The sequence below is a fragment of the Schistosoma mansoni genome, chromosome 1 (assembly GCF_000237925.1).
Source record: "Schistosoma mansoni strain Puerto Rico chromosome 1, complete genome".
Lineage (NCBI taxonomy): Eukaryota > Metazoa > Platyhelminthes > Trematoda > Strigeidida > Schistosomatidae > Schistosoma > Schistosoma mansoni.
The window spans coordinates 16,287,470-16,315,381 of record NC_031495.1 but is presented as its reverse complement, the minus strand read 5'-3'; the positions used below and the strand labels follow the sequence as shown (position 1 = coordinate 16,315,381).

The following is a 27,912-nucleotide window of genomic DNA, read 5'->3' as shown; positions in this document are numbered from 1 at the left end:
CCTTTGCCTAAGTATTGAAAAAAATATTCGTTAAACAGTGTTATGTTTTGTAGCGAATTCATCTTATGAAAGTCGACCATTTTATGTATAAAAGAAATCCCATTGCATATGGCTAAATTAACGCAGACATGTTTGTGATCAAGATCAACTTTTCACTTTAATTTTCTATTAAATCAACAAAGGTCAAATCATGCACATTTAATTTTTTTAATCATTCAGTACGGAGTATGAATTGTGATCTTAGCAACCTTATAAAATAAACCAACCAATAGAATAGTTTTATTCATAGATAATATACAATGTAATGTTTTTTTACATTCAAGAAAAACAAGCTGTAATAATAATTGATTTTAGCACAATTGATCTGACAGTCAAATAATTTACCGAGCAACTATAATCATATACACAAAATAAATCAGTAACTAAACGAAATTACTAGGTTTGTGTCTGTAAAAATGGACTATATCAACATAGACCGATCAATCTTTTATGAAAAGTGTGCCACCTATATACGTAAGAATGAGTTTTCTCGTTCATATTAGGAACGCCATTTGATCAGTATCGATAAGTATATCTGCAACTCAAGGGGATTGCCTTAATAGCGCTATACTAAATGCATACGGTGATACTACAATCCAGTGTCATGGACTGGCCAAGTTTTCGTTTTTCCCACCCGATTTCAGTGTTGTTAGGTAGTTACACCATTTGCCTAGCAGTGATGTTCACACAGGGACGCAAGCACAACACCTTTCGCCGCGAATACTAATGCCTTATATACTAACCTACCATGTCTAGATAGACAATAACTTGGTTCTACTGCTATCACCGACCCAATTTTACTGAAATTTGTATATTACTTAGTTTTAAACACATTCATGTGTTAACTAAGTATACGGTTACTAACCACATACGTACAAGACAAGATCTGAAAATAGAATCAATTACTAGCTCGAAAACCATTAACATGTTATACATTTATTCAAAATACTAGACTTATAGATATATCCTAGGGTGCACATAAGATATTTAAGCGTGGTATATATTTGGTCTCTTACCAAGCACTATGATACTGAAGTTTTTTTTCTTGTCAATGTAAGGATTTATGTACTTTTCTGATTAGCCACAGAGTAACAAGGCAATGGAAATACAAGTTCTGCATTCAGATAAAAAGTAGAATATATTCACAAAAGTAAACATTTATTAAGTCGTTGATAGATTTACAAAAAAATCATTCAGGAAAAAAAAACAAAAGTGCAACTAAAGTGGCTTAACAACATTGATGCAGTTTGTGCATATCATTTATGACCAAGTACTGACTTTATATTTTTAGATAAATTGAACATTGAGTGTACTATTTATGACAATAAAATAATAGATGTTTTTAATATCTCAATTAGTTGAAAATTGAATTACTGACGTTTTGCAACTTAGTGCAGGTCACTTCTTCAGAGAATACAAAAATCAAGAACCAGATTAATTTAACACAAGTTTACGAAGTACAAAGCAGAATATTTAATACAATCAAAATAGGTCTAGCTATGTCATCTTGATTGAGTTGATTCAGTGTGCTGTGTCATTTACAGGCCATAAATCATATCTATAATGTAACATGCAGTCAAACATTTAAACCATACAAACTTCACTACATATAATTACTAAAAGTACACACAAAATAAGCTGCGAAATGGACGTGAAATTTTTTAAAATTCTTATATTTTATATCCGATATTTTACTACAATTTTATATTAATAAATTTGAATATAAGGCATTTGTCAAAACAATAGTATCCAAGTAGCTTATTCTTAGGAAGAGATGATGTATCACAAATCCGGTCTCAAATTCAACACAATTAGTTTAGCCAGTTAAACTGAAAGTATGCTTTCCATACTTACTGTTGAATATCAGTTAACTAGTGATATCTCTTTCCTCCTCAAAAATGATTTTGAACAATTAAGTGCGAACTTTAATAATCTAGCACTAATTATTCCTGGTAGATCTAGCAGTCTGTAATTTCTGTATAGTATATTTATCACCACAGTATGAGTATGGTATATGTTTTGTACCCTCGAAGTGTTAAGCACTTTTCAGGGCTAGCAGTAACCTGAAACTGCAGTCACTGTTGGAAATAAACCACTGGAAGCCTGAAAGTTCATGCATTTGTGCAGTTGCGCGATCTTACCAATGAGATCAGTATACGTATAGTGAAAGTCAGAGTGTCTTGTGAAAATCTAGACCGTCATTGGGGTTTTTATGTTATTCTAGCTGTAAGAGTGCGGGTTCACAACGTATCGGTGAGAGAAGTTCTACACTGTGCTCTTGAAACCTGACCTCTCCAAGTTAAGCGGCTCTCTGAGTTCAATTATAGTGAACTCCAAAAGACAGAGACAGTTAATCTATGACATGGCGCCATGGTATGGAAATATTATGAGGCGACTCCCTGGTCAGGGTCCAGAAGATGATGAAGCTCAGTGAATCGGGATGTTACCAAATACGGCTCAAAATAAAAACCGATAGCGACGCATTCGCAATTCTTTTTTACATTCTTCAAAAATGTGAGAGGGACTTCTTTAAATCAAAGGATTCTAAATTGTCTCATTTCTATTTTTAGCTAAACTGTCTATCATATCACACACTACTCTTGTAAATTATTTTATTTATGGACTATCTTTTTTCTCTTCTCTTCTAAAGTTTTCCGTTTTCCTCACAAAGTTATCCTTACTTTGTGTGACGCATTCCATTTTCTGATGACATGCTGTAACCAGATTTTTATGCGCTCATATAATTAGGTTAAGTGTTGCACCTCATTAGATAATGTAAAAACTTACACAAAGTACAATCTACCAGGAGTTTACTCTTTGAAAACAATCAGTAAAAATATTCTGATTACTCTACAATAAGGTGACGTATATCACGATTATTAAAGTTTGAAATCAATACATGTACCATTATGCAATAAATAGCACGTGTAATCTGTCAGATTAGATTGTATACAAAAATTAACGAATAATATCACTATATAATCTTAAATTTGACTGCAGGGATACAATGCAGTCATGAAACAATTTGGTCATACAAACGATCAGTAGAGCGTTGACTTAATGGATACACTACTAGACTTTCAGTTAGCGTTACATAGTCTAATCTTTCTACATCTACTTTAGTATGGACAGCTAAACGGTAGCACCAAAGTTCACACAAAAACAAAATGTGACCGACAGACGAATACTAAAACCTATGCGTAGTAAGTGAGTAACATAGGAAAGTACACACATACACAAACATTACTAAAAAAATTTCAGAACAAGAAACACACAATCATTTCTATCTATATACATAAATAGTATAAAACTCCTATTCAAGAGTCATAAAAAACCTAACACACTTCCCGAAGAAATTATATATTTACATCAGAAAAAAAGGTACTATAAATCTGTTAGCATATATACAGTACGATTTATAAATATAGACTACTTTTTAAAGATAAAACGTTGTGAAATGAATCAACTAAATGGGAAAGAAAAGAAATACTAGGATTTATGCAATTATGAACAATATTCACAAGAGATAATGTACATTTTCTTTGAAAACAAAAAATAATTTTTATGAATAAAAATTATTGGATTGTATTAAGCGTAAGTCTAAAGGTGGTGGTTGTACGTTATAACCTCCTTCTCCTCCAGTTGAGGTTGTTTTTATTGTCGTCGTTAGTGTATCTGATGGAATACAATGACTATTCATTGGCGAGATAAGTGTATCTGATATTTTAAGTTCACTACTGATTACGGTACTGTTATTATTATCATTGTGGCTAGTAGTAGTAAAAGAAGTTGACGTTTCGTTTGAACGATAAACAGCACTTTCAGGATAAATTATAACTTCAGGGTATTCCGTTTCACATTCTTCATCATTATTAGTAAGTAAGAGGTCGGTAAAACTGAAACCTGGTTCAGGATAATGTTATTAAATATATAATAAAAACATTCCCGATTATGTCATTTGTCGATTCAAAAAACAATGTTGTACAATGCTGTGAAGAACTTAAGTCAATTGGATTTACAGTTATTATATCTACAGAGGGATCAAATGATAAATCTATCGCTTCAGTAGCTCCTGTCAATGTAAGATAATGTGTATCAGTAAGATCAAGACCAGAATTTGAATAAAATAAATTTTTGGATGAAAGACCATTGTCAATAATTCGATTAGTTTCTGTAATATATTGTGGTATAATGCTGTTAGATGAATTCACTGTTGATAAAGGTAGTGTTAATGAATCGACTCTTCCTAATTCTGACGAAGATACAGAAGTATACGTCTACAAAGTGCATATAAGAAAAAAGGAAAAAAACGAACAATAACAGCCACAGATTAGTTTATGGAAGTGTAATAATAATGATAATAATAATAATATAATGAGGGAAACAGAAAGGTATAACCGGAAAGAATTCTTCCACTTAGGAAAGTTACAACCACTTTCTATGAAGAAGGTAAGAGAAGGTTACAGCAGAATCGCCACTGGCTTCTATTCTGAGTCATATCTGATAACGTCTCTAGCCACTGTATTGCATCATCTCTCGGACCCCAACCAGGAAATCAGGAATGACCAACAGAAGCCAGCCCTTTGCAGCTTTCTTTCATACCACGACACCATGTCATACACTGACCACCTCTCCGCTTTTTCCAACCAGTCCTAGCGTCTCCAAATAATGCACGACGAGGAATTCTCCGGGACGACATTCGTAGAATATGTCTAAGCCACCGAAGTAGAGTTTTCAAGATGGTGGAACCGATTAGATCGCCGTCACTGGGCCCGAACACACGACCCGCTCACCACTCAGGGTGAGTACAGGATTAGAATCCTACCAGTCTTATAGAAGTACTTTGCACTTCGAAGGTGCAAAGCAAACACCGTGCCTGCGGACAATGATTGCCAACTGATTAAGTGCGGATTGCATGGCTTGGGCATTATCGCACAGCAAGACAGTATCACCCGCATACTCAGGGTCGAGAAGTCTTTCTCCAAGCAACAGACCCATACCACCATTACTAACATCCATCAGAGCTGTTTCTGCAACGTCTTAGATAGCAAAGTTGAAGAGAAATGGTGAGATTGGGCAACCCTATCTAACCCCATTGTTTCGATGGAACAATGAAGAGAGGTGGTTGTATGCCCTCTCTCTACCTGAAGTGTTTGTATATAGGGCTTTTAGGATATTAATAAACCTCTCAGGCACACCCTTCTTCAATAGACAATCCCAGAGAACAGTCCTGTCCAACGAGTCGAAGGCGGTCTTGATGATAAGAAGATATGATCGATACATGGAATTGGTAAGTAAAATTATCCAAAATTAAATGACGTGAGAATCTTTACAGCAACCAATAGGCAAGAGGCTTAGGAGTGTAAGGTTTTGATTAGGTCAGTTATTATAACCTAGTCATCGCATAGTGTATGTGCTAAATATAGTATTGTAGAGCTCTTGTACTATTTTTGCTTGTCTGCATTTTAATGTAACTGTGTCTCGTTTCTCCTGAGAATATGCAACGAAAAGATGTGAACGGAATGAATAGTTTGTATCTGATAAAATATTACATCCCAACTGTTTGGAAGATTTCAAATGTCTGTCCACAACCATAACCATGATGAAATTAAAAGATTCACCGCAAACCATACTAATTGCCTTCATTATCTCACAACACAGAATACATAGTAACCAATCCAATGCTTCTGTGAATTTTAAGGCTAATAGAATCTTGTCAATCGAGTTGTGTTGCGACAACTAGGTGATCTGAATCGATGGGAAATCATTCATTGTCACAAAATCACCAGTCCCCTGAAGGTTGTACATACGCCTTGCTGATGAGTGAAAATTATAATGAAACCTAGGTTCAGAGATTCATATCGATTGGATCAGACCAACCAAAAGCACACAGGATTGTTTTAACAGCGGAAAACAGAATAAAGAACTATTTCCATAAACTATGAAACTCAGTATACAAGTAAACATCCATGTATGTGATGCATAGTGACGCTATAGAGTTGACTAAACCAAGATAAATTTTGTGCCCATTCTTTCTATTTTAAAACCATAGTGATAATAGCAATTCAAACCAATAACACAACATTTGAATACTGAACTCTTTAACCGATAAATCACCACTTTCACATAACTTGAGTGTGATTACATTGTTTTTTTTCATGAAAAAGAATAAAAGATATATTACATTTAGAATAGTTGTAACTGTTTGCAATTTAAACTTGTTTGTTACTGTATGGGCTAGATATTATTCTTACGTTCCGGAAGAAATCTCAATAATCCACATATACATAGAAAAAAACAATAAGAATGACAGACAACTTTAATTTTTATAATTTTCAGTTTGAAAGATTCTATTTATTGTGATTTTTCGAAGCCGTAGACAGAATGATGTACTAAACTTTTAGTCGATATCAGAAATATTTTTTAACAAAATTATGGTCCATATCTCTAAGCATCGTAATGTCACTGTAGACACAGAACTCACATAATTTCAGCAATGATCTGACCATTTGCATCACTTGTCGCTTCATTTTGTAGCATCTTATTTTGTTCTGTTTTTCAAAGTCGGTAACAATGAACTGTACATACAGGCTGATGTGAAGCAAAATTGGATTCTGTGAAAATCATTGCTCATTTCCAAAAAATAATACCAGACTTTCCCTACGTAATACCTTTGTGTTCAAAGAACAGGTGAAGTGTTATTGTCGTTTAGTGATTGATTTTCACTAATTCCCTGTAATTTGTTAGCTTTAAATAACTATCTCACAACTGTAGAACATGATAGAGTCACACAGGCGGTACAAGGATGAATTACAATACTAACTCGTTATTCATATAAAATTAGTAAAACGTGATATATTAACCCGTGACGCAATCGTTGCAAGTCGAGATGACTGAAGCAAAAATTCAATATGCAATGTAGTAGCAATAATTTACAAGTTACCATAAAAGATGTTCCGTGCTATGTGAAGAATCTTTTACTTGATTAAAATTCCATTCCTTTCTTACGACCTTTAGACATTTATATTTTTAGAACTGATAGCTGATTGATATATTAATAAGTCTGTTTTATTTATCAATAATAAAATTATAACTAAAGATGGATGCTGGTCAGCTGTTGGACCCAAGACGCGCGTTTCGTCCTATTTGGGACTCGTCAAATGGACGTACCTGCGCTCAGAGTTGATGTTCACTCTGGGACTCGAACCCAGAACCGTTCACTACAAACGCCATCACGCTACCCATTTAGCTACTGAGTCCTAAGAGCCGCTAGCTTGCACAATGGGGTAAATTTTTTATACATTTTGTGTTTTATAGAGTTGAGATCATGAGCCAATTGAAGCTAGACCACCGTGGAAAACCTGGAAGCACTGGACGGCTGTTTCGTCCTATTATGGGACTCCTCAGCAGTGCGCATCCACGAACCCACTCTCGCGGGATTCGAACCCAGGACCTACCAGTTTCGAGCCGAAGCCCTTAACCGATAGACCACTGAGCTGGCATCCAACGGTGTTAATGTCTAACTTCAACTGATTCACGAAATTGAGCAACCATTCACCAATGTCATTTTGTATTGTTTGTTTGAATCTTTCCATTGATGTTTGGGACTGCAATTGATCAGTCTCTTACTGGAATATATGCATCTTGTCCTTGCATCTTGGTCTCGATACTGCCATAAGTCGCAAGTATTATAAGCAAAGTTGGATGGTGGCTAGCAGTGGAATCCAGGAAGCGACATAAAGCAATATCGAGGCGATCCGCATAGGATGAACATATGCCAATAAGAGACTGATCAATTGAAGTCCTAAACATCAGTGTGAAGATTCAAACAAACAATACAAAATGAATTGAAAGATTACAGCCATTCAAACTGAATGATTTTAAATTTTAAGGTCATTATGAGTAAATTCGGGGACTTTCACGGAAAAAAGGGCTTAATGGTAAATCGTATGAACATTTCACTGTTATCTGATAAGAAGAAAAGCGATTAGTCTTTCTATGGGCATTTTTCGAAAACCAAAATCTAACTACTAATAAGAGTCGTCAGTAATAAGTGAATGGCAAGAAAGATTTAATTTAGTAGTTTTGAACTGTCAGGATTTTGTTAAACAAAATATAATTGTAACTGTTTAGTTGATTATATGTCATAAAAAATGAAGTTTACTACTTCTTCAAGAAGAAACAATAAACTTCTCATTGGAATTTTCCTTTCAATACTCACTTTATCGGAATAAACTTGTAGACATAGAGCTGAATTGCATAAATCTACAGCAACGTCACCATCATATTCATTTTTTAATGTAGTAGTAGTATTAGTGGTAGTAGTTGATGTCATTGAAATCACCGTCATCATCGTTGGAGATACAATAGAATCTGACCTTAATAATAAATGATACCTAGGCGTATTAATGATATTTGTTGAAATATTTGATTCCGTGATAACATTATTATTATTAAAAGAAATCATGACATTTGTAGTAACAGGTATTTCTGATGACGTCATAGACGTTGTTAAAGCATTATATGGAGCAATAACCACAGGATAAACTGAATCAGTTGTAAGTAATAATGATTTAGATTCTGTAGTGAATGAATTATCAAACGACAAATGAGATGAATCAACTGCGTCTATATCAGTAGTTGAATTTGCTAGTACAAGACTTATAGGTTCTTCATACTGAACAATTTTCTGTAATGCAAAACATAAATGAATAAATTATACTTTAAAATGATTCAGGATAAAAAATATGAAAAAAAAACTTTCATACAACTTTATAAATAATATTTATACAACAAGATGTATAATTGTGGCAAAATGCCACTGGGTCAATAACTCCCTCTGTTTGACTGGCTACCTGACAACAACTTTATACAAACTTTCCATCAAGCAATAAAAACTATTAACCCAAACAGAAGATATCATAACTTTAGAATAAATAAAATCAATAAACATGGTGAAATCAGTACAAACTATTTATAAAATTCATTATATATCGAAAAAGAAACTGAGAATTGAATAGAGACATAGATTTTATGAAAGTAAACATTAACGGTATCAATTAGGTAAACCAAATGACAAAAGTAGGAGTTATAGATTTACTTACAATTTTTGCTAGTAAATTACGCTGATTAAGAACCTAATAAAAAGGTCGAACAGGCCGGCATACAGTATGAAAAATTACACAACGGCATATTAGAAACTGAAGTTGTCTAGACAACTGAAAATTGACAAGTGTTTTCTCTTTCGTTATACATAAGGCAGGCTGAGACTTAAGGATGGATTTATTTTGGTAGGGTACAATGAATTTGAATCCATACTCATATCGTGATCAGTCAGTCAGTCAGCTACACTGTAGGACCAGGCACATATATGCATCGGTCAAAGTTGCCATACCTCGTTAGCATAACAAGGTGAACACCAAATTCATAGAAATAGTTAATTTAGTGGTGGTAATATATAAAAGAAAGATTGTATATAAAGATATATTACACGAAGGAAGAAAGAAAGATATGAAGCAATTTTAATCTCAAGGTTTAAGGTAAGATAGAGAGTGTATACACCTACGCCATTGTGATCGATTCTGAGTCATGTCATACAGAGACTCCAGTCATTAGTAACGATAGCTACGCGCAAATACTGTGAAACTATTCGGTCTAATTTAGACTAAAGTTTTTATATATCTACTAGATGCAGAAATATTGAGAATGTAGCATGAATAAATCATTTAATATGTTTCATCATGAAAAGTAGTACATATTTCTCAGTGAATGTTTATAAAACAGTTTGAACATTATGACTATAATTATAAAAATGGATTTTTAAAATCCCACAGTTATTCATCATTTCATTAGTTTGTTATTTGTTTAACATCCGGTGCAATACTGACATATCTGAAGCGTTAAAGTTAATCGAATAATTTTGATGTTTGATTATATTTCCTTGGAAAAGCTTGGACCAGATTGCCAGGCGGAACGTTTGTTTACTTCAAATTCATCCCGACCGTTGTTGCTACCTTGACGTGGGGGTCGGGCTTGCCTATCGTGATGAACCAATCGAGTTATACTGGCTGGAACAATCGTTCCTCAAGGTCCTACTATGCCAGGCAGGTCGGTTGAAGAGCGCTAAGACTAAAAGCAGCAAACCCAAGATCCGAGGGCGAAGTTGTACTGCTGACTGTACAGAGGTGTGACGGCAGTAAGGTGTTTCCTTCAGAAAACCAGCATAACAGCGATGCTACCTTCGCACAAGGAAGAGAGGGGTTGGAAAAGGTCGACCCTAAAAATGCACACCTCGCTCTATCTCACGGATATTTGTCTCCGGCCGTAAGGTCCCAACAAGTAGGGAGCTAACACAAAAATTACTCACAAAAGGTCGTGTGTGACCGACCTCAAGCAGTTGTCCCTTGGGCACTGCGGTCACGCTCTCAGGTCACTAGGACCACCTCTAATCTGATTTCCTTTACAGGTACCTCAAGAAGAACACTTCCACGGCGTGGACAACCGGGAAATAATAACCGCCCTCATACCTCTAACAGCACTCAAGATCACTGTATTCACTTCAGATTCATTCTCTGAGATTTTACAAATATATTCTTCCTCTTTAATTGATAGATACTTCATCATTTCAGTATTAATCTTATAAATTTTAATATAATTTTGTAGACAAGAAAAATGTAATTTTATGTATAACTTAAATAAAATTATGTAAACCCAGTTTTTTTGTTTTTGATAAAACTAACTGAAATGTGAAAAAAAGTTAAATTTTCAACTTAATTTTAAACATACAGATAATTTTGATTTAGATATGACAGTTTCATTGGTAGAATCCCTATCAGTCATAGATTTTTCATTTTTACAGTTTGTATGATGGGAGCGCATATGTTTTCTAAGTGAACTTGGATCTGTATATGCTCTATGATCATTACAAATTTGACAGATATATGGTCTTGGACGAGATTGATTAATTTTATCTTCGATTTGTAAAGCAGATAAACCAGATGAATTCCAATCACTATAAACATCTTTATACAAACATTGCTTATCCTGTTCAGAAAAATATTTATCTTCAAAATGATGCTTCTTCATACACCGAGATCTTTCCGATGTTCTAGAGTACGCTTGACGACAAATTGAACATATATATGGTTTTAAACCTAAGAGAATAAAAATAGGTATTCATTAAATGCTGAATAACCTAAGTATTTAGAAGACAATTTCCACGACAAACAAATACTAACTAGGGAAGTATTGTATTTTTTTTATCCAATATACGTAAAATCTGGATCATCAGGATACTGAAAGTGTATGTGATACAAAATAATGATATATTATTGTAAAAAGAAATATGAAACTAAAATGAAACACAACAAAAATAATAAGTGAAAAAGAATCGTATTATAATAGGAGATAAAGTTCAGTCAAAAAGAAAACCAAGTAGATTTATTCCAGTCAAGGAAGTTTCTCTTAATCAAGTAGAATGTAAGAGAAAACCACAGTAGGATCACTAGCAGCTTCTATTCAAAGCCATATATGATAAAGTCACAAGCCACTGAGTAACAGCATCACTAGGATCGCAACCTGAGAGCCGTGATGGATCGACAGATCCTAGCCACATACTATCCCTCATAAAACAGGTACATGTCGTAAACTGACCTCTCAATGGTTTTCCAACGAGCCCTAACATCGGCAATCAACGTACGATGTAGGATCATCCAGTACAACATTCATGAAGTATCTCTAAACCACCGAAACCAATGTTTCAGGATGCCGAACCTCTGCATTACTGACAAGGTAGTGAGACCAGATGTTAGCGATCCTTTGGATAAAACAATGAAAGAAGACAGAGAGTCACCGAACGCCCTCCGATAGCGGTATCTAAGTTTCAGAAACATATATCACAACTGCTCTCATCAACACTTCATAAGCTCAACCTTTTTCAACCAAATTAAAATCACATTAGTGTACTGTTGAACAGTTTCAAATTTGAACTGCCAGTCCAATGTTTTTGATTTATAATACACCTAGGGTATGAGCCAAACCACTACTAAATCTAACAATCAATCAACCAAATCTTTTTAACCCTGTCTACTTAAAATTAACATCCGATTATTCAAGGTATTAGCAGTCTTTGCAGAAATGAAAGCAACAAGGTTATACACTCAGAGCAATATACGACTGAGGTAATTAAGTTACATAATAGTACAGTTGTTCTAAACTGGATGACAATAAAGTATGCAGTGTTATAACGACCAAACTGATCATATCCTTACAGAATCGATCCCCGAATCTCAAAAAGATTTCAGAAATAAGGACTACTGGTCAACAGAATGATTAGACAAACACATATCAAGGGATTTAGGCTAGTACCTATGTACAGAATAATCAATCGGTGACTTGATTAAGTTAATTTCTCTCCAAAGTAAAGTGATTGTGTATACGCAAATATTACACACACATCAATATAGAAAGAAGGAGAGTAATAATAGGTGTACAAATAAATAATTACCTGAATGTACATTTGTATGCCTTTTTAGATTTTCTTTTGAACTAAAGCGTTTTCCGCACTGTGAACATGATAGATTTAAATGATTTTTATGTAGAAGTAAATGATGTTTCAAATGAGTCCTGGAACAGATAAAGAATAATGAATAAGATTCATTGTCAAAGTTCGGAATTTCTTGATTAATTAAGAGGTTTGCGAAAATTTATTTAAATTTGAGTAAAGTTCCTACCACAGACTAACTAATAAATGATTATATGCTCATCAGTGACTGTTTTTGTAACACAAATCTCTCGAACACCTAAAGAAAAGCTATGACTAGTGCAGTCGATGCAATTGGAAGTGAAATAGTTACACAGCAATAAAGCTAAACAGTAATCCGAATAAATTGTAAATTGACCAAAAGTAAACAGCTGAATTTCCACTCAACAGCTTGAATGTAGTACCAGGAAATCTGAGGGCTTTTTCATCCAATCTCATGAAGAGTAGATTGTGTATACATTTGAGGAATTCCTAGCAGAGTGAAATGGCTATCTAATGTCCCATAGTTTGTAATCATGCTTTGTACAATATCAGCTCATGATAAAAATTATCTTATCTACCATTACAATAAAATGTCATAAAGTATAAGTAATGATGAATTCTACCCTTAAGATTACATGAGCGCTAAACTGGCATAATAATTTCACAAAGGTAAAGTGAAAGAAAGTAGCAAGCATTAAATATCTGAACTCTATGTTATTGTAGATAGACATAATTATTTTCAACTATTAAATCAGTGAGATACTAGATGAATTAACTCAACTGTCCGAAAATAAATAAAAACTAGTCTCAACGGTTAGATAAATTAATTTTGGACAGAATTATACAATAGCTATTTTCTATATATTTAGTTATTGAATACTTGTTTAACTAATTAGGAACAAGCTTATAACGCAAGAGATTACAAAAACACTTATTATTGGATGACATATTCCGTAGTTAACACTCCTTTACAGAATCCGACCGTATTTCAGATTTAGGTAGTATCCTGTTTTCACAGTTGAATGGTATAATTAAGAAGTTTATCTATCGTCCTGGAAACTATCAAAACACCAAAATGGAAAACACATTTTCTCCAATTCAAAATGTGATGAATGTTACACACTTGTATTTTACATATTCGACTGTAAAATGAACCGATTCGAATCAGAAATCATATAAACTTGGTTTGAAAATAAAAGTACTGAGTAAAAAAATATCGGACAGCTTAGTGATAATATGATCTACGTTCAAGGTGAAAGTGATTATGAAAAATCTAAGATATTATTTGTAGTTAATGTGCACATAAATATACTGAACTTATGAACCCACTAACTACAATACTATACATGAGTTTTCATTATTATTGTTAAGTGTTTAACTTTCATATTGTTGATATTAAGGGCTGAAGAGATTAGTGTACGCTATCATATAGAGATTTTAGGTGGGTATCTCAACACTGCTTAAGTACGCAGATTGGTAATATTTTGCTTATTGGGTACCACCAGTATAGACCATGTAACTGATTTTGTCCCATCAGGGACTCATCAACAACATAATTATAAGGCAGAATAATGTTCCACTAGTATTTTACGACGATCACCATAGTTTTTAATGTCAACATAAACTGGTCGATCTATTCCCGAATATCCTCAATAAGAAAGTGCGGACCATTATGAATAAATACATTGGTAACTATTACGACTCAGAACTCTGGACAATAATAATCTGGTGTTTGAAGCCTTGTATATAGAGTTATGGCGTTAGGGAGAACACATATATTAGGATACTGGGATATTCAGATACAGAGTATCTGAACAGAACTAAACATGAAGTGGGTCCGATAGAGAGCTCCTGTACAGGACATTATGGACCTTTGTAGCTATATGGTGACGTCATTGATGCAAATGATGATGAAATCAACAATGATAGATGGGATACCATCGATTGCAAACTGTATAGGATTTATACACTTTTTAAAACAATCTGACAGTCATAAATTCCCAGAAGAGGAGTATTCAAAGTATACAAATAGTTACTTACATTTGTTTAAAAGGCTTCTTTAGAAGAAATCGCGGACATTGTGGCCAATCGCAGTAAAATTTATTTTCAGTATGTCTAGATCTTGGTTGCTTTTGACGCTTCCGACCAACCGATTTCCCTGACTTACCAACGTAGGAGGAACAAGGACCAATACGGTTCTGCCGCTGTAAGGCGTTAAGAGAGAGACGAATAAAGCAATACGCATGATTACTATTAATTTTATGAAACGTTCATGGGTATGTCACTCATAAGATCCAGTTACATTGATTCTCAACTAGTAATTTCTCAGAAATAAACAATAATCAACTAAGGTGCATTGTGAGGGGATTAGTATAGGATGCCGATAGTTTTCCATAGAAAATGAAAACACTCGAGAATCACTGAAAACCAAGGAGAATTGAATAGCGATTTCCGTCTTAGATTGGAAATCACTAAATACACTTAACTGATTATAGATATATTGTAATCGTATCGAGATATGCAACTCTCGAGATCGATTTTATATGGGGTGTATTTGCGATGTTGAAAATTCTCGAACTAGAGAGATACCACTGTATGGTGTTTTCTGATTTTCAATAGCTTTCTACACTATATGAATTTAAAAGAGAAGCCATTTTCAAATTAAACAATAATCTTCAAAATGTATTTGTACACACAAGGTCTTTCATTTAAATATTATTTGAAGTGAAAGATAAAATAACATTCACTTATTTATCATTTCCGATAATATTTGAACTTGAAGACTGGGAAATTACGTTCGTGAGATTATTTAACCAATAACTAAACTGAAAAGCAAAGAGTTAAGATGATGTGTTTGTATAAGCCATTATTTCTAGTTCCTTTTCAAATAAATTTGAACAAGACATTTGATATTCTTTAAACTTTTATCTAAAAATCAACTGTATCGTATCTAAAACTAGTAATGAATAAACTTGATCAATAGTTATATCATTTCATATAAAGATCAGAAACGTACATGATGGCTAAATGTAGCAATTGGAGGTAAACATGCTTCTGAATCTTCTTGAATAGCTGGTAATTTTTGGGATTCATTTTTTAATGCAAATTGTTTACGACATGATAAATCTTGGGGGAGCCCAGGTGAAGCTGTGTATATATCCCTTCATAGAGGAAAAAGTAAAAGATAGAATCACATTAGTATAATTTTTAGTTAATGATGTCAACTTCATTTGAAAAGAAATTCGATTGAGTGTATATTCAATATTACACACTCCAAGAAAGCTATTGATCAGATAAGAGATTACACGGTTATACAGAAAGAATTTCTTAATGAAATATTTCAGATGTAAATTAAAGTGGAATAGACCACGAATTTGTGACCCGATTGGACATAAACTCAAGTATTTATACTGGTTAGCTTTACCTTGAAATAAAAAAAATTATGCATTACAGAAGTCCATCCTAATATGTTTTAGGTTAAAATCTCATTTGGATTAAATAAAACTAAAATTGAGAAAAAAAACAAAGATTAAACTAGCTACTGTATGGAATAATTAGAAATGTTATATGGGATGAGTGTAAACTAATTAGCAAGTCTATGTTCCATATGTTATACTTAGGTGATAATAAATATTTAACAGCGTTTATCATATAACTGTTTTGTTTGTAGCTCTATCAAGGTTTCTGTTTTTCTTGCTGCATTTTGTAAAATATGACAACTTGAAGCTATGTGCTTTTGAGCTGGGTTTCACATTGATACTGTTGCCTGTTTATTTACTTCTACTTCGGTTCCCCTATAGATGAAAAATAATGAAATCTACATAATAATTATTACAGACCGTTCATAAAACAATACTATTCTAAATTGATCAAACTAATAAAACCATTAGTCCTATATAAAAAACCATTATCTAAAGCTCAATATTTCGTGGATTAGTGGCTCAATATTTAGGGTGTTTAATTCCCAATCGCAGAGTCACTGCCTTGAACCTCATCCTGTCTACTTTGGTTTAGGCTAACGAATAGTTTCATTAGCTTTCATATTTTGAAACGTAGTGCAAGAAACTGTACCCAAAAACGCGTTAATAACACCTTGTACAATAAGAATAATGATATATTTGTAATAAACCAAGAAGAAAATTAAATTTCCGAAGTTTCACGTTTGTTGTAGGTAATTTTTCAAGAGTAAATAAACAAACATACGAATTAAATTACCAAACATCTAATTGGTACAGAGGAACAAAGCAAAAACACATAGTACAGTCGAAAAACAGACCTGATCAACTCAATGTCACTTAACTCTGGTCAAGACATCTTTATGAGAAATGTTTTTGTATCTGTAGGTTAGTGAGTGTGTAAAAATGTAATACTTGTAGTGTGAAAGAGCAGAATCGAATTTCAATGTACGTTGATGGTGTGAGATGTAGTTTGGTTACACTAAATACTCCCTCTTTGTTCCTCTGAGTTATTCAAACTTGTGTTAATTTAATGAGTTTAAGTATTCACTTACCCTGAAAAACTTACTTAAAATAAGTCATGAAACTTCAGGAATTTAAATTTTTATTCATTGGGACATTAGGAGAATATCACTATTTCTATTACTGACAATCTACGCAATGATCAAATTATTTTAAAGTACCTTATCAAACTTCAGTAATGATACTTATGATATCTTGTATATTGTGCGATTCCTAAACATAGTCACCATTTTAAAACTTTAGTTCTTGTCTTCACAAAAGATTGGTGAAGGTCACTACAAGTGAAGAAGAAAAGTTAGTCTTCATTCAACCTTTAGAACTGGCATCCCAGAACAAATCATTGAACAATATTAAGTAGCAAAGGATTTGCAACTACCGTAAATTAATGTGAAGTTGTGTAATCACGGACAGAACTTCAGGGAATTTTCGATGTTTATTTAAGTACATTAATTCAAGTTAAATAAAGAGTTAAAGTAATCAAGGTATGGAGAGTAATACGTACAGAATTTATTGTTAATACCCTCACAATATATATATATATATATATATATATATATATATATATATATATATATGATCTACCTAAATTTAACATTAAAAATAGAACTATATTGCATTCAAGTCATCAGGAAACTGGGCATTCCTTACAGTGCAGTACAATATGGGCACGAAATATAATTATAATTGATATTAGTAAGAATTTAACAAAGTAACAAATAAAACAGGATAAAATGATACAACTGATCGAATGCATATATTTTTCATCGAAATTGAAATCCTGTTGAAAAAGGAAAAAAAATTACCTCATTTTCAAGATTAAGTGGATCTTGGAGATCGAAGGTCCAGATCGTTTACATCATTATGATAGTTCGGTTTGAATAATTCACATTATAATTAAATCTTCCCTCTATTGTATGAAGGGACAATAAAATAAAACGCAATTAGAAGGGTAAGAATAGAATTAATCTAAAGCACTTCGAACTCGATCGTGAGGTGATAAATTCAAATCTGCCTTTATCTACTGGTTTGCCGTCTTTAGGTGGGGTCCTATTATAACTTCTTCAACTTTGAATTTTTTAGATACAATAGGTGCTACAAAATAGCCGATAATTGTATACTAGTAGCCTTCTTATGGTATAGTGGCATTTTCTTCGCTCTAAAACGAAATAAGACTACCTTTTACGGGATCTCAATTCTTGAAAAGTCAGGAACAGGAAAACCACTGAATATATTCTGAAGACTACATCAACCAGAATGATTGAGAAATTGTCATAAAAGTTATTCACATCTTTTACGTTCAACTAAGGTAAGTGATGAAACAATATACAATGGGGGAAACGGTCCACTCAATACATTTATGAAATCTCTAATCAATGACTGCATGTAACCGACAGTTCCACCAATCAGTATCTCTTATATGGTTAAGTTTACCCTATGAATAAAAAATCTGGCCATTATTCCAAATCACCGATCCTGCACCATTCTTAATGACTTCTAACGACGGTAGCATTTAAAACCAATCCTTGAAATTAATTTCAAACTATCTCAACTGCTAACGTTAGACAGAATACTCAATAAAGGTTTTTGACATACATTAGCCCTGTCTAACGTACCTTAGCATGTCATAAAAAAACTACGAAGTGTTTAGTTGAGATAAAAAAGTACTGTCAAAGCCATATAAATTGCAGAACAGACTCTTACTAACAACTATCAGCTCTTTTGCTTAGAATTGAAACATTGGAAAACTGCATTTTTTCTTTGCATCAACTGAGGTGAGGAAGTGTATACACAATCTCACGAAGTTCAAAGATGTTTAGGGACAAGCGGGATTTTGTGATGGATACCGTTTTCTGGTAGGTAGACGCAAGAAAACGAATTTCAGCAACTTATTTATTTATTTAAAACGCATAAACATTGGTACAAGGAGGCACCAAATAGATATGAGCCACATAAATCATTCGATTGGTGTGAGGGCTGGGATACTGCACGGGTGCCCAAACCGAAGCAGGTGGTTTTCTTGGAGGGACATACCCCGAGCCTTTGACCCGAAGATCTAGTCCATAAGGCAGTGGAGCAACGTAAGGAGATGCAGTCCCATGATAGCCAGTGACCAACAATAGGTTCATACGCCATTTCTTCCTTCAGGATACTGCAGTCCATATGCACCATTTGTTTGGAATCAGGGTTTTTCAACTCCCCAAGGTGAATCCGCCGTGTCCACCAACCTGGTTGAAGCGCCAGACATTCACTTTTCGTCCTCTTAATTTCGTAAACAACAGTAGTGCCACGAGAAGGCAGTGAGTAGGACTTCCCTGGCAGTGGTTGTATGTACGTGGCGATGTGAGAGCGTTTCGAGAGGGAGAGTTGACTCACCTCACCCTCGGCCGTACCAGGGCATTTTGTGGGCAATTTTTGCAACAAATACGTGTTTTTATACTGTCAACACCAGTACCGCAAGAACTAAAACTGCGGGACTGTTTAGAACAAAGTACTTGAAAGACTTTTCGGTTTGTGAACCCGTGTTTAAAAATAGTATGTTCAGATCACTAATCTAGACAGATAACCGCTGCCTTATTGTGGTGGTCGGAGTTACCTATCACCGGGGATCACTCGCATTATACTGACATAGGATGCCTATTTATCGAAATCTCAATACCTAAACGTGGTTTGGAAAGAATTTATACCATAGCTAGTTTCTCTAGCGATGTGCATAATCAGACTCTAAGAGCCACACTTTCAAATTTTCCACTAACAGTAAGGTTGTCTAGGGATTGAAAACGATTCTTTGAGTACAAATATACTTTTCTGGTTTTATAAATCCATGACTCCTGTTATCGTTTCCTTCTTTCTGTTTTTGCTATCTATGACTATTACGAACATTAATACTACCAGTTTACCAAAATTTATCTACACATATAGTCTCCGAAAAGGACGGAAATATTAAAATTCTTTCAAGCGCTCTGAACTCTATTAAATGATCTTATGAACAAACATATAACCAATGATCCTATTTAATTAATCTTATTTTAGTGATACAACTGATTATTTGGACATCTCAGGATTTTTTGGACTGCTCGTGTATGTATCTAAGCAGCAACGTTTAGCTGAATTGTTGTTGAAGAAAGTACGTCACTCTAGAGGAGGGTAACTTGAAAGATTAAAAGAACAGAAAATTTTAGTTTTTAAACGACTCAGTAGAGCACTGAATCAACATTTTGAGTGAAACGTTAACATTACATCACTATTACTAAGATCACAAAGAATGTGAAGAACTTGAACCAAAACAATGCAAAATGTTCTGAAAGTTTGTCCCTAGACGCTTTTGACGATAGCTATTAAGTTAAAAATATAAATCAGCCGCGAACTTGACCGGTGTGTACGAGTCTAAGTAAGAATGTAATGAGTATAGTGGGTCCCATATTTAACATGTGTGTTGTAGATTGTAAACTCACTCCATCTACCATACTTTCATCGGATGAAAAATGCCACTCCTTTTCTGCAAATTGACCGTATAGCCACCTACGTACAGAAATTAGAGACAGCTTGAACTCCGCTTCTGATAATTCTACTGTTTGAGAATTGAGAGTAACAGTAGTAACTGAAAATTAACTAGTCAAGCCTAGTTCTCAAGATAGTGGGAGTTGTAGTAATTAATTGACGGTCATGAACTTGGGAAAAGATAACCAATGAAAATTAGTAAGTCAGAACACCGAATTCAGGCTTTCAATTAGTTATGATAGATTCCGGGAGCACCACTAAACTTAACTGTCAGCGACGTTCTATAACAAAACTTACCCCCAAAATTCCCTGGTACGGCCGAGGGTGAGGTGAGTCAACTCTCCCTCTCGAAACGCTCTCACATCGCCACGTACATACAACCACTGCCAGTGAAGTCCTACTCACTGCCTTCTCGTGGCACTACTGTTGTTTACGAAATTAAGAGGACGAAAAGTGAATGTCTGGCGCTTCAACCAGGTTGGTGGACACGGCGGATTCACCTAGGGGAGTTGAAAAACCCTGATTCCAAACAAATGGTGCATATGGACTGCAGTATCCTGAAGGAAGAAATGGCGTATGAACCTATTGTTGGTCACTGGCCATCATGGGACCGTATCTCCTTAAGTCATTTATTTATTTATTTGAACACATAAATATTGATACAAAGGGGAACCAGATACATATGCACCACACAAATCTTATTTGATTTGTGTGAGGGCTGTGACACTGCCCAGGTGCTCAGACTGAAGCAGGTGGTTTTCTTACGGGACCACACCCGGATCATTTGACCTAAAGGTCTGATCCACAAGGCAGTGGAGCAACGTAAGGAGATGCAGTCCTATGGTAGCCGGTAACCAACGATTGATTCATACGCCATTTCTTCCTTCAGGATACTGGAGCCCATGTGCACGATTGGTTTAGGAATCAGGGTTTTCCAACTCCCCTAGGTGGACCTTCTGTGTCCACCAACCTGGTTGAAGCGCCGGACATTCGCTTTTCGTCCTCTCAATTTCGTAGGCAACAGTAATGCCACGAGAAGTCAGTGAGTAGGACTTCCCTTGCAGGGGCTATATATGCCTGGCCATGTGAGAGCATTTCGAGAGGGAGTTGACTCACCTCTCGGCCGTACCGGGGCATTTGGGGGCTCTACTGCCTTATGGATAACATATTTAGGTCGAAAGCTGATAGTGTGGCCCCCCTGAGAAAGCTAACTGCTTCATTTTGGGAACCCGGGAAATATCTCACCCCTCACACAAATAGACGTGACGCATATCTTTTTGGTGCCACCTTGTACCAATGTTTATTTTTAAATAATAATATCATGAAAGCGACAAATTCGGAACTTCAGCACTGGCTTTTCCATGAGTAACTAAAACTAATGAAACATTTGTGTGCAATAAAGAAATATGAAATAGAACACAACAGACGGATAAGGATGTCACTTGCTGCAATGATCTAACCGTGGACAGTGACAAGAGTCAAAAACCCTTTTTTGTGTACATGCGTTTACCTGATGTACCAGAAAAAAGGATCTATCAGTTGTAAAAATGAACACAAGTTGTGGACAGGCATATTTACACGCTTTTGCAAAGTCATGTGGATGGTGTTCATCAAATATATCAGGTTGTTGTAACAGGATGCAAGTTAGCTATCTTAGAATTTACATGTGTCGAGATGTAGACATCATTTAATGAACAAAAAGACATTAACAGACACCATTCCGAGAAAAACCATTATATTTTTTGTTTAGTGTAATAGTCACGGAGCTTTACATTATTTGGAAGAGAAATTGATCTTTGATTAATACATTTTGAATTAACAGCAGTTGCACAACTCAACAAGTATTTGTAAAGCTGTAAAGAGTGATAGTCACCTGAAAATGGGAAGTTCTGGGGTGGAGAATTTTGGAGTTTTTGAAAAGTTTCGACAAATTTACGAAGCTTCAGAACATGTTGCGTGTACCTATCACAAAATTCATCTTTAGGCATAGTGTTAAACGCTGCAGCATATATCTCAAAGTGACCATGTGAATGATCCTCTTTCACAATTTCACTATGACTTTTCGGGAAGGAGAGTTTGGGGTTCCCGTCTGCGTACATTAGAAGGTTCATTTTTGCGTTTGTACATAACCACGATAGACCACTAGGTATCATATCAAAAACAGAAGATTCCGAAACATCATTCCCTCCACGATAAATCCTGTTCAAGAATAAAAGCAGATGATTCCAGCGTTCAATAACATGAGAGTCGTGCTTTAAAAGAAAGCTGATGTCCCCTGACTTTTGTAAAACGTATGACGGTTTATTCCCAAAAAGCTTTTCAGCACCTTGAGAGGTTATTGGAAATGAGTTGGATATTTGTTCAAAGTCCATGCTTTCGTCACAACTCAGCAAGAACATAATTTGCTCCTTTGCCTTCCATGTAAGCACAGACAACTCTATAGGATTACTGATTCAGTCAAACACCTAGTATTAAACAAAACGTACTTAGAATACTTCTTTTGAAGCACTGAAAACTTGTGCTTCTGCCTTTCAACAAACTTTGCGTGTCTCAGTTCACTCACCGATCTCTCGAAATTTTCCCCAGCAAATGAGGTTTCAACAATTTCAGCAGCATCACGATAGACGTTGAACTCGTTAGCTTTTCGAGACCGCTTTGTGTACCTTGAGAAGTAAGTGTTACCCCTACATGCTGAAACACCATTTGATATTTGAAGGAATGGATTATACAAGACAGATATTCGGCTAACTGTCAACATAAATTATAACCAAAAAAGTAAGGAGCGACCATGAAATCTAACGCACATAGTAAAATTTCCCCAAATTTAGACTTTATCTTTTGTCCAATATCCAATAGCGTTATGTTAAACCTATCGTAACCCAAAAGACTTTTCTGATGTAAACACAACTTCTTAGGTTTTAAATGTCTTTGATTATTCATATGTTTCGGTTATAATGCTTCCGAAAATCTAGTTGTTCATAACGGTCAGCTAAAAGTGCATCACTGCAGTCGGAATGTCGAAAGCAGTTTCTCCACCAAAAAAAGTCATAGGGTTTGTTCTAGCTGCTAGGCAGACAAATCGTCCTAACTTCTTCGTTTGTTCTATGCGCTCAGATATGGTACTGCCAAATATTTACTTGTTCACCCCTAAAATCTTTGTGATTGTGTATGTAGATGTCTATCTCTATCTTTGAGTTGATTTCTTATCCATCTACTCTCTGTATTCTGTACAGCCTGATTTTAACTATATTAAGGTATCTGATTAGCCTGGTTTATGATTTGTCTACCAGTTCTTAATTCGTGAAATAAACGGATTTTCTATTACATTTCTCATTTCAGCTTCCTGGTGCAACTTAATTTGTAGGGCCAATTAAATGTCACATGGTTCAGGCCGAATCATTCTGCAGTCGTCTCAATATCCAACGGTTCACCGGTTTTCGTTAAAGTCAAGGACAACCAACGCACATCAGTTGACTGCACTCCGTGAACTGGTCCATTCAATGGTGTCGCACTCTGTCTCTTGTATCTGTTCTTGTTAATATATTTCTAAAATAACGTCGTTTGTGTTGTACGGTCATCAGAGTAGCTATAAGGCCTGTATACCACGAAGGGCTAATGCACGTTAATTACTCACTGTGGGGTGTGACTGCGACGTTAAATAGTCGGTCACATCATTCCCGTCCAGCTTCAGTAGTTCCCTCAAGCATACAACATCTACTTAGGTGATCTCTAAATAAAATATATCAGTGGTTAGATGCTTAATTTCTTACGGAAGTCTCAAATACAAACTGTGGTCAGATACATTCACAAGTGGTTTAAAATGTTGACTACTCAGTGAGGCACTTGTTAGTTTTGAAAAGTGGTTCATTCTGGGCTTCCAAATTTGTCTGTCTTATTTAGTAAGTTGTTTTGACACGGTTAAAAAAGAAAGTGGGGATCTATAGGATCCAAAATCACCTCATAATAGTTTATATGTTGCGATTGAATCATATTTGAGTCCGCATCGGGACGGCTAGGTAAGTCTGAATTTCCAAGCCGCAATATGTATGGTAAGCCTTGGGCCTCATGAGATGCCTAAGTAGTTATCATTTTTACGTTTCCCAAAATAAATGACGTTCATAAGGTTCCAAACAACTTTCCTCAAAGTAGATGGCACTGAGCAGTTGTTTTATTATAGTTTCCCGTTATCGTCAGTATCAACTGCATTGTGATCCTCTTGGGGTCAAAATTACTGCCATCGGCATGTCTAATATTCATTTCGAAAAATTTGGTCACATTGCTCAGCACCATCTGTGAAGCGGACAGGCTAACTTAAATGTCGAGGTCTGTTTGCTTTAACACTGAGCATGTATCCTTTGTTATTTTTCACGAGATTTTGAAGTCATCAGCACAAAGCAACATTGAAGACTTGACACTTCTCACAAGCTCTCTAACTTAAAGTAAAAGCAGCAAACGACTCAATAAGTAACTTATCGGCTTCCTACTAAGTACGGATTCGTAAGGAGGGCATTTGAATCTAATCATGAAATTACATAAAACAATCTACTAGACATTTTATACTGACCTTATACTATTGTTTTCCTTTGTCGAATTACTCTGTCCAGATTTACTGCGCCTACTATTTGATTTCGCCGTTTATTCTTCTCAACGCTGAAGTTTGATGATTGGCATATCACATTACTTTACTCCTTTTCACGGTTGTGTAAATTGACTGCCTTTGTTACACATAACTGAAATTGAATCGCATTCCATGTGATAATCGGTAACTAATTGTATAGTTTTCGTATTATTTTTACGTGGTTCCAGTTTTAGACAAATGATAACGGCTGTGAACACAGCGCAGTGCTAACAGACAGCCAATTTATTGACTTGCTGACATATCTGTGAAGATGTTCTGTCATATATTTTCACTGATTTTATCCACTTAATAACCCTACCGAAGTAATATCTTATCCGTAGACCTATTTTTGTAAATTACTGACCATGCCTGTAAATACGGTATGTATCTGTTACGTCACAAATATATATGTGTTATAATTCTTACCCTTATTTTGTTGTTGGTAACTCTCGCTTAGTGCCAACCAAATAAAATAGAATAGTTCCTTGTATAATGGGAATATTTTGCTTATTTTGATAATTGAGCCTTACCAAGTTTATGTGTGAGTTTGAAAACATAATCTTCAGATATATTTAAGTCGTTTTGAAAATATACCTCTACAAAAGTCACTGTTCTATATTTACTTGTATGTTTGGACACTTTGCCACAGGGACGTTATTGACCGTCGTCACCCTTCTGATGTATTTGAACTCAAAATAAAGTTCCTGAAAAAACCAAACAAATGAATATACCAGAATTCTTCTAATTCTAGATTACACAACAGCTGATGAGGTTTTTTCTTTCACATGACGTTTTACCTATTTGTACTCTTCATTGTCTGGCTGTTTACAAAAAGCCAAATGAGGTAACTATGTTATCTCATGATTAATGCTGATTCCGATTAATCTGAAAACGCTTTTGTTCACTTGTGGAATGATTTTACGTATATTGGGACTCTCTGACCTCTAATTCTGTCAATTACTTTTTAATGGTCAATCCTTTCGACGCTTTTTGATGAAATAGTATCCATTATTACGGAAAACGGATAAAAATGGATTCTATTAGTTTTATTGAGCTTGCGCAATAAAACGAACATCTTCAAGCCGTTTGGATATTATTGAGTGTTGTGGTCCTATGATTTGCGTTGTTGTGAGCTTGCTCCTTCTCTTCTTGTTCTCCTGATCCAAACATTCTGGATCGAGATCTCATCCCCGGACTCTTGTTTTATTGGATATTTGATGTCATTATAAATAACACTGATCAAACGATGAGTGTTTTCAAGCATGTATCTTATAAAGACTGGAGGTTTTATATTTTTTCAACTCATTCAAATATATCTGGCTTAATTGTTGATGAAACAGTGATTTTAATTCTCCAAACCACTGCTTCATCCATGAATTTTAATGCTGATCATCACTAGTCGGCTCATTTGTTTCTTTTGCATATTTGAGAGATTAACTAGAAATATAGTTCTGTCGAACTTCAGCCTTGCACTTGTGTGTAGTATGAGAGGTATTATTCGTTGCTGAAGGGTTTTGATTTGGTGTTTTTGATGAGCCTGAGTGATGAAGAGCAACATCATATAATCCTTGTTTAGTTCCGAGCTTTCGATAAAATCTGTATCTTATATTAAAGGAACGACAAAATGATACCTCGTAGCGTTTTTTTTAGATAAATTATATTTTGTAGTCACTGTTAGCATTAAATATGGGTTTAAAGGAAATACCTGGTTCGTATATAATAAGTGTACTACATAATTTGTAGTGTATAGATAGACTGTGTTTTATTAAGCACTTCTCTCATTTCTAGATTTGTCCTACCTCGACAAATTTATCTAGAGTCCTGTTAACTCGACGATTTAACTGCTCAATTGAACTTGCTTTAAGTACTTACCATACATTACCGACCTTGCAATTCTTTTATTTTGATGGCGAGAGAAGGCATTACTAGGCCAGCGAGGTGGTGTTTTGGAGCAACTCTCTGAACTCTTAAAACGCTTGAATCAACGTTCATGAAGCGCTGAGTCAAACCATTGTGCGACTACCAAGCTTAATAACTGAAAGCGCAGAAATTTGATAATTATGTGTAGTATTGTATTTTGACGAATATACGTATAAATATACAAATAAACGCTTAACATAAAGTTTTACCCAGATCTACCAAGACGATCGGCACCTATATAACTGGATACGATCTAACATTCAGAACATAGGTTGCATCAATTAGAAAAAATGAACTTGGGTATGGTAGACATTTGGTTTGGTGGATTGTGTACTGTTCCAAGGACTGATAAGTCTTCGTTATTGTGGTTTTTCCCCGTCGTTACCAATACGTCTTGCTGATTGAACGCTGTATTCGGATCCTAATCTAGTCTTGTACCCCCAAGCTAGAACTACACAGCGACCTGAACACGAGAGAAAAGGCGCAAAATATGCGGGAAGCACTTTACTCCAAAGGTTCATTTATGTACAGAAAATATAGGGTTTTCATAAAATTTTAGAAGTCCCTGGGTTTACCTGAAAATTCTGGAGTAATACTAAGCATAGTAACAGTGTAGTAATCAGCCAATCAGAACCCCTACATGTAACTTTTCATTTTCGTGATATTTCTAGCAAAACTCCTAATCAAACGCTGATTGTATAAAATGCCTCTTAATGTTTCCTGAGCTTCTCATGTCTACTGCGAGAAGTTTTCAGGATTATCACAACAGGGACGCTTCTCAAAATTGCTCAAACCGAAGAGAACACACGTCTGACGTATCACAAGTAACCATATCG

The 27,912-nt window shown here is 34.9% G+C and overlaps 1 protein-coding gene and 1 non-coding gene across 3 annotated transcripts in view; both read right to left on the bottom strand.

Moving 5' to 3' along the window:
- Nucleotides 1–22,937, bottom strand: part of Smp_133180.1 (putative zinc finger protein) — a gene marked incomplete at its 5' end in the record, with an annotated part of 57,778 nt that extends 34,841 nt beyond the window's left edge. For both annotated transcript variants that reach the window (XM_018793437.1, XM_018793438.1), the window contains 8 exon segments: nt 3,659–3,946; nt 3,951–4,316; nt 8,384–8,728; nt 10,825–11,192; nt 12,545–12,663; nt 14,603–14,766; nt 15,579–15,723; nt 22,501–22,937. In XM_018793437.1, coding sequence (XP_018647951.1) covers nt 3,659–3,946; nt 3,951–4,316; nt 8,384–8,728; nt 10,825–11,192; nt 12,545–12,663; nt 14,603–14,766; nt 15,579–15,723; nt 22,501–22,937 — 2,232 coding nt within the window.
- Nucleotides 7,466–7,537, bottom strand: Smp_tRNA_02365_Pseudo_CGA.1.1. The gene has a single exon. It is a non-coding gene (tRNA).
- Nucleotides 22,938–27,912: the final 4,975 nt, after the last annotated feature.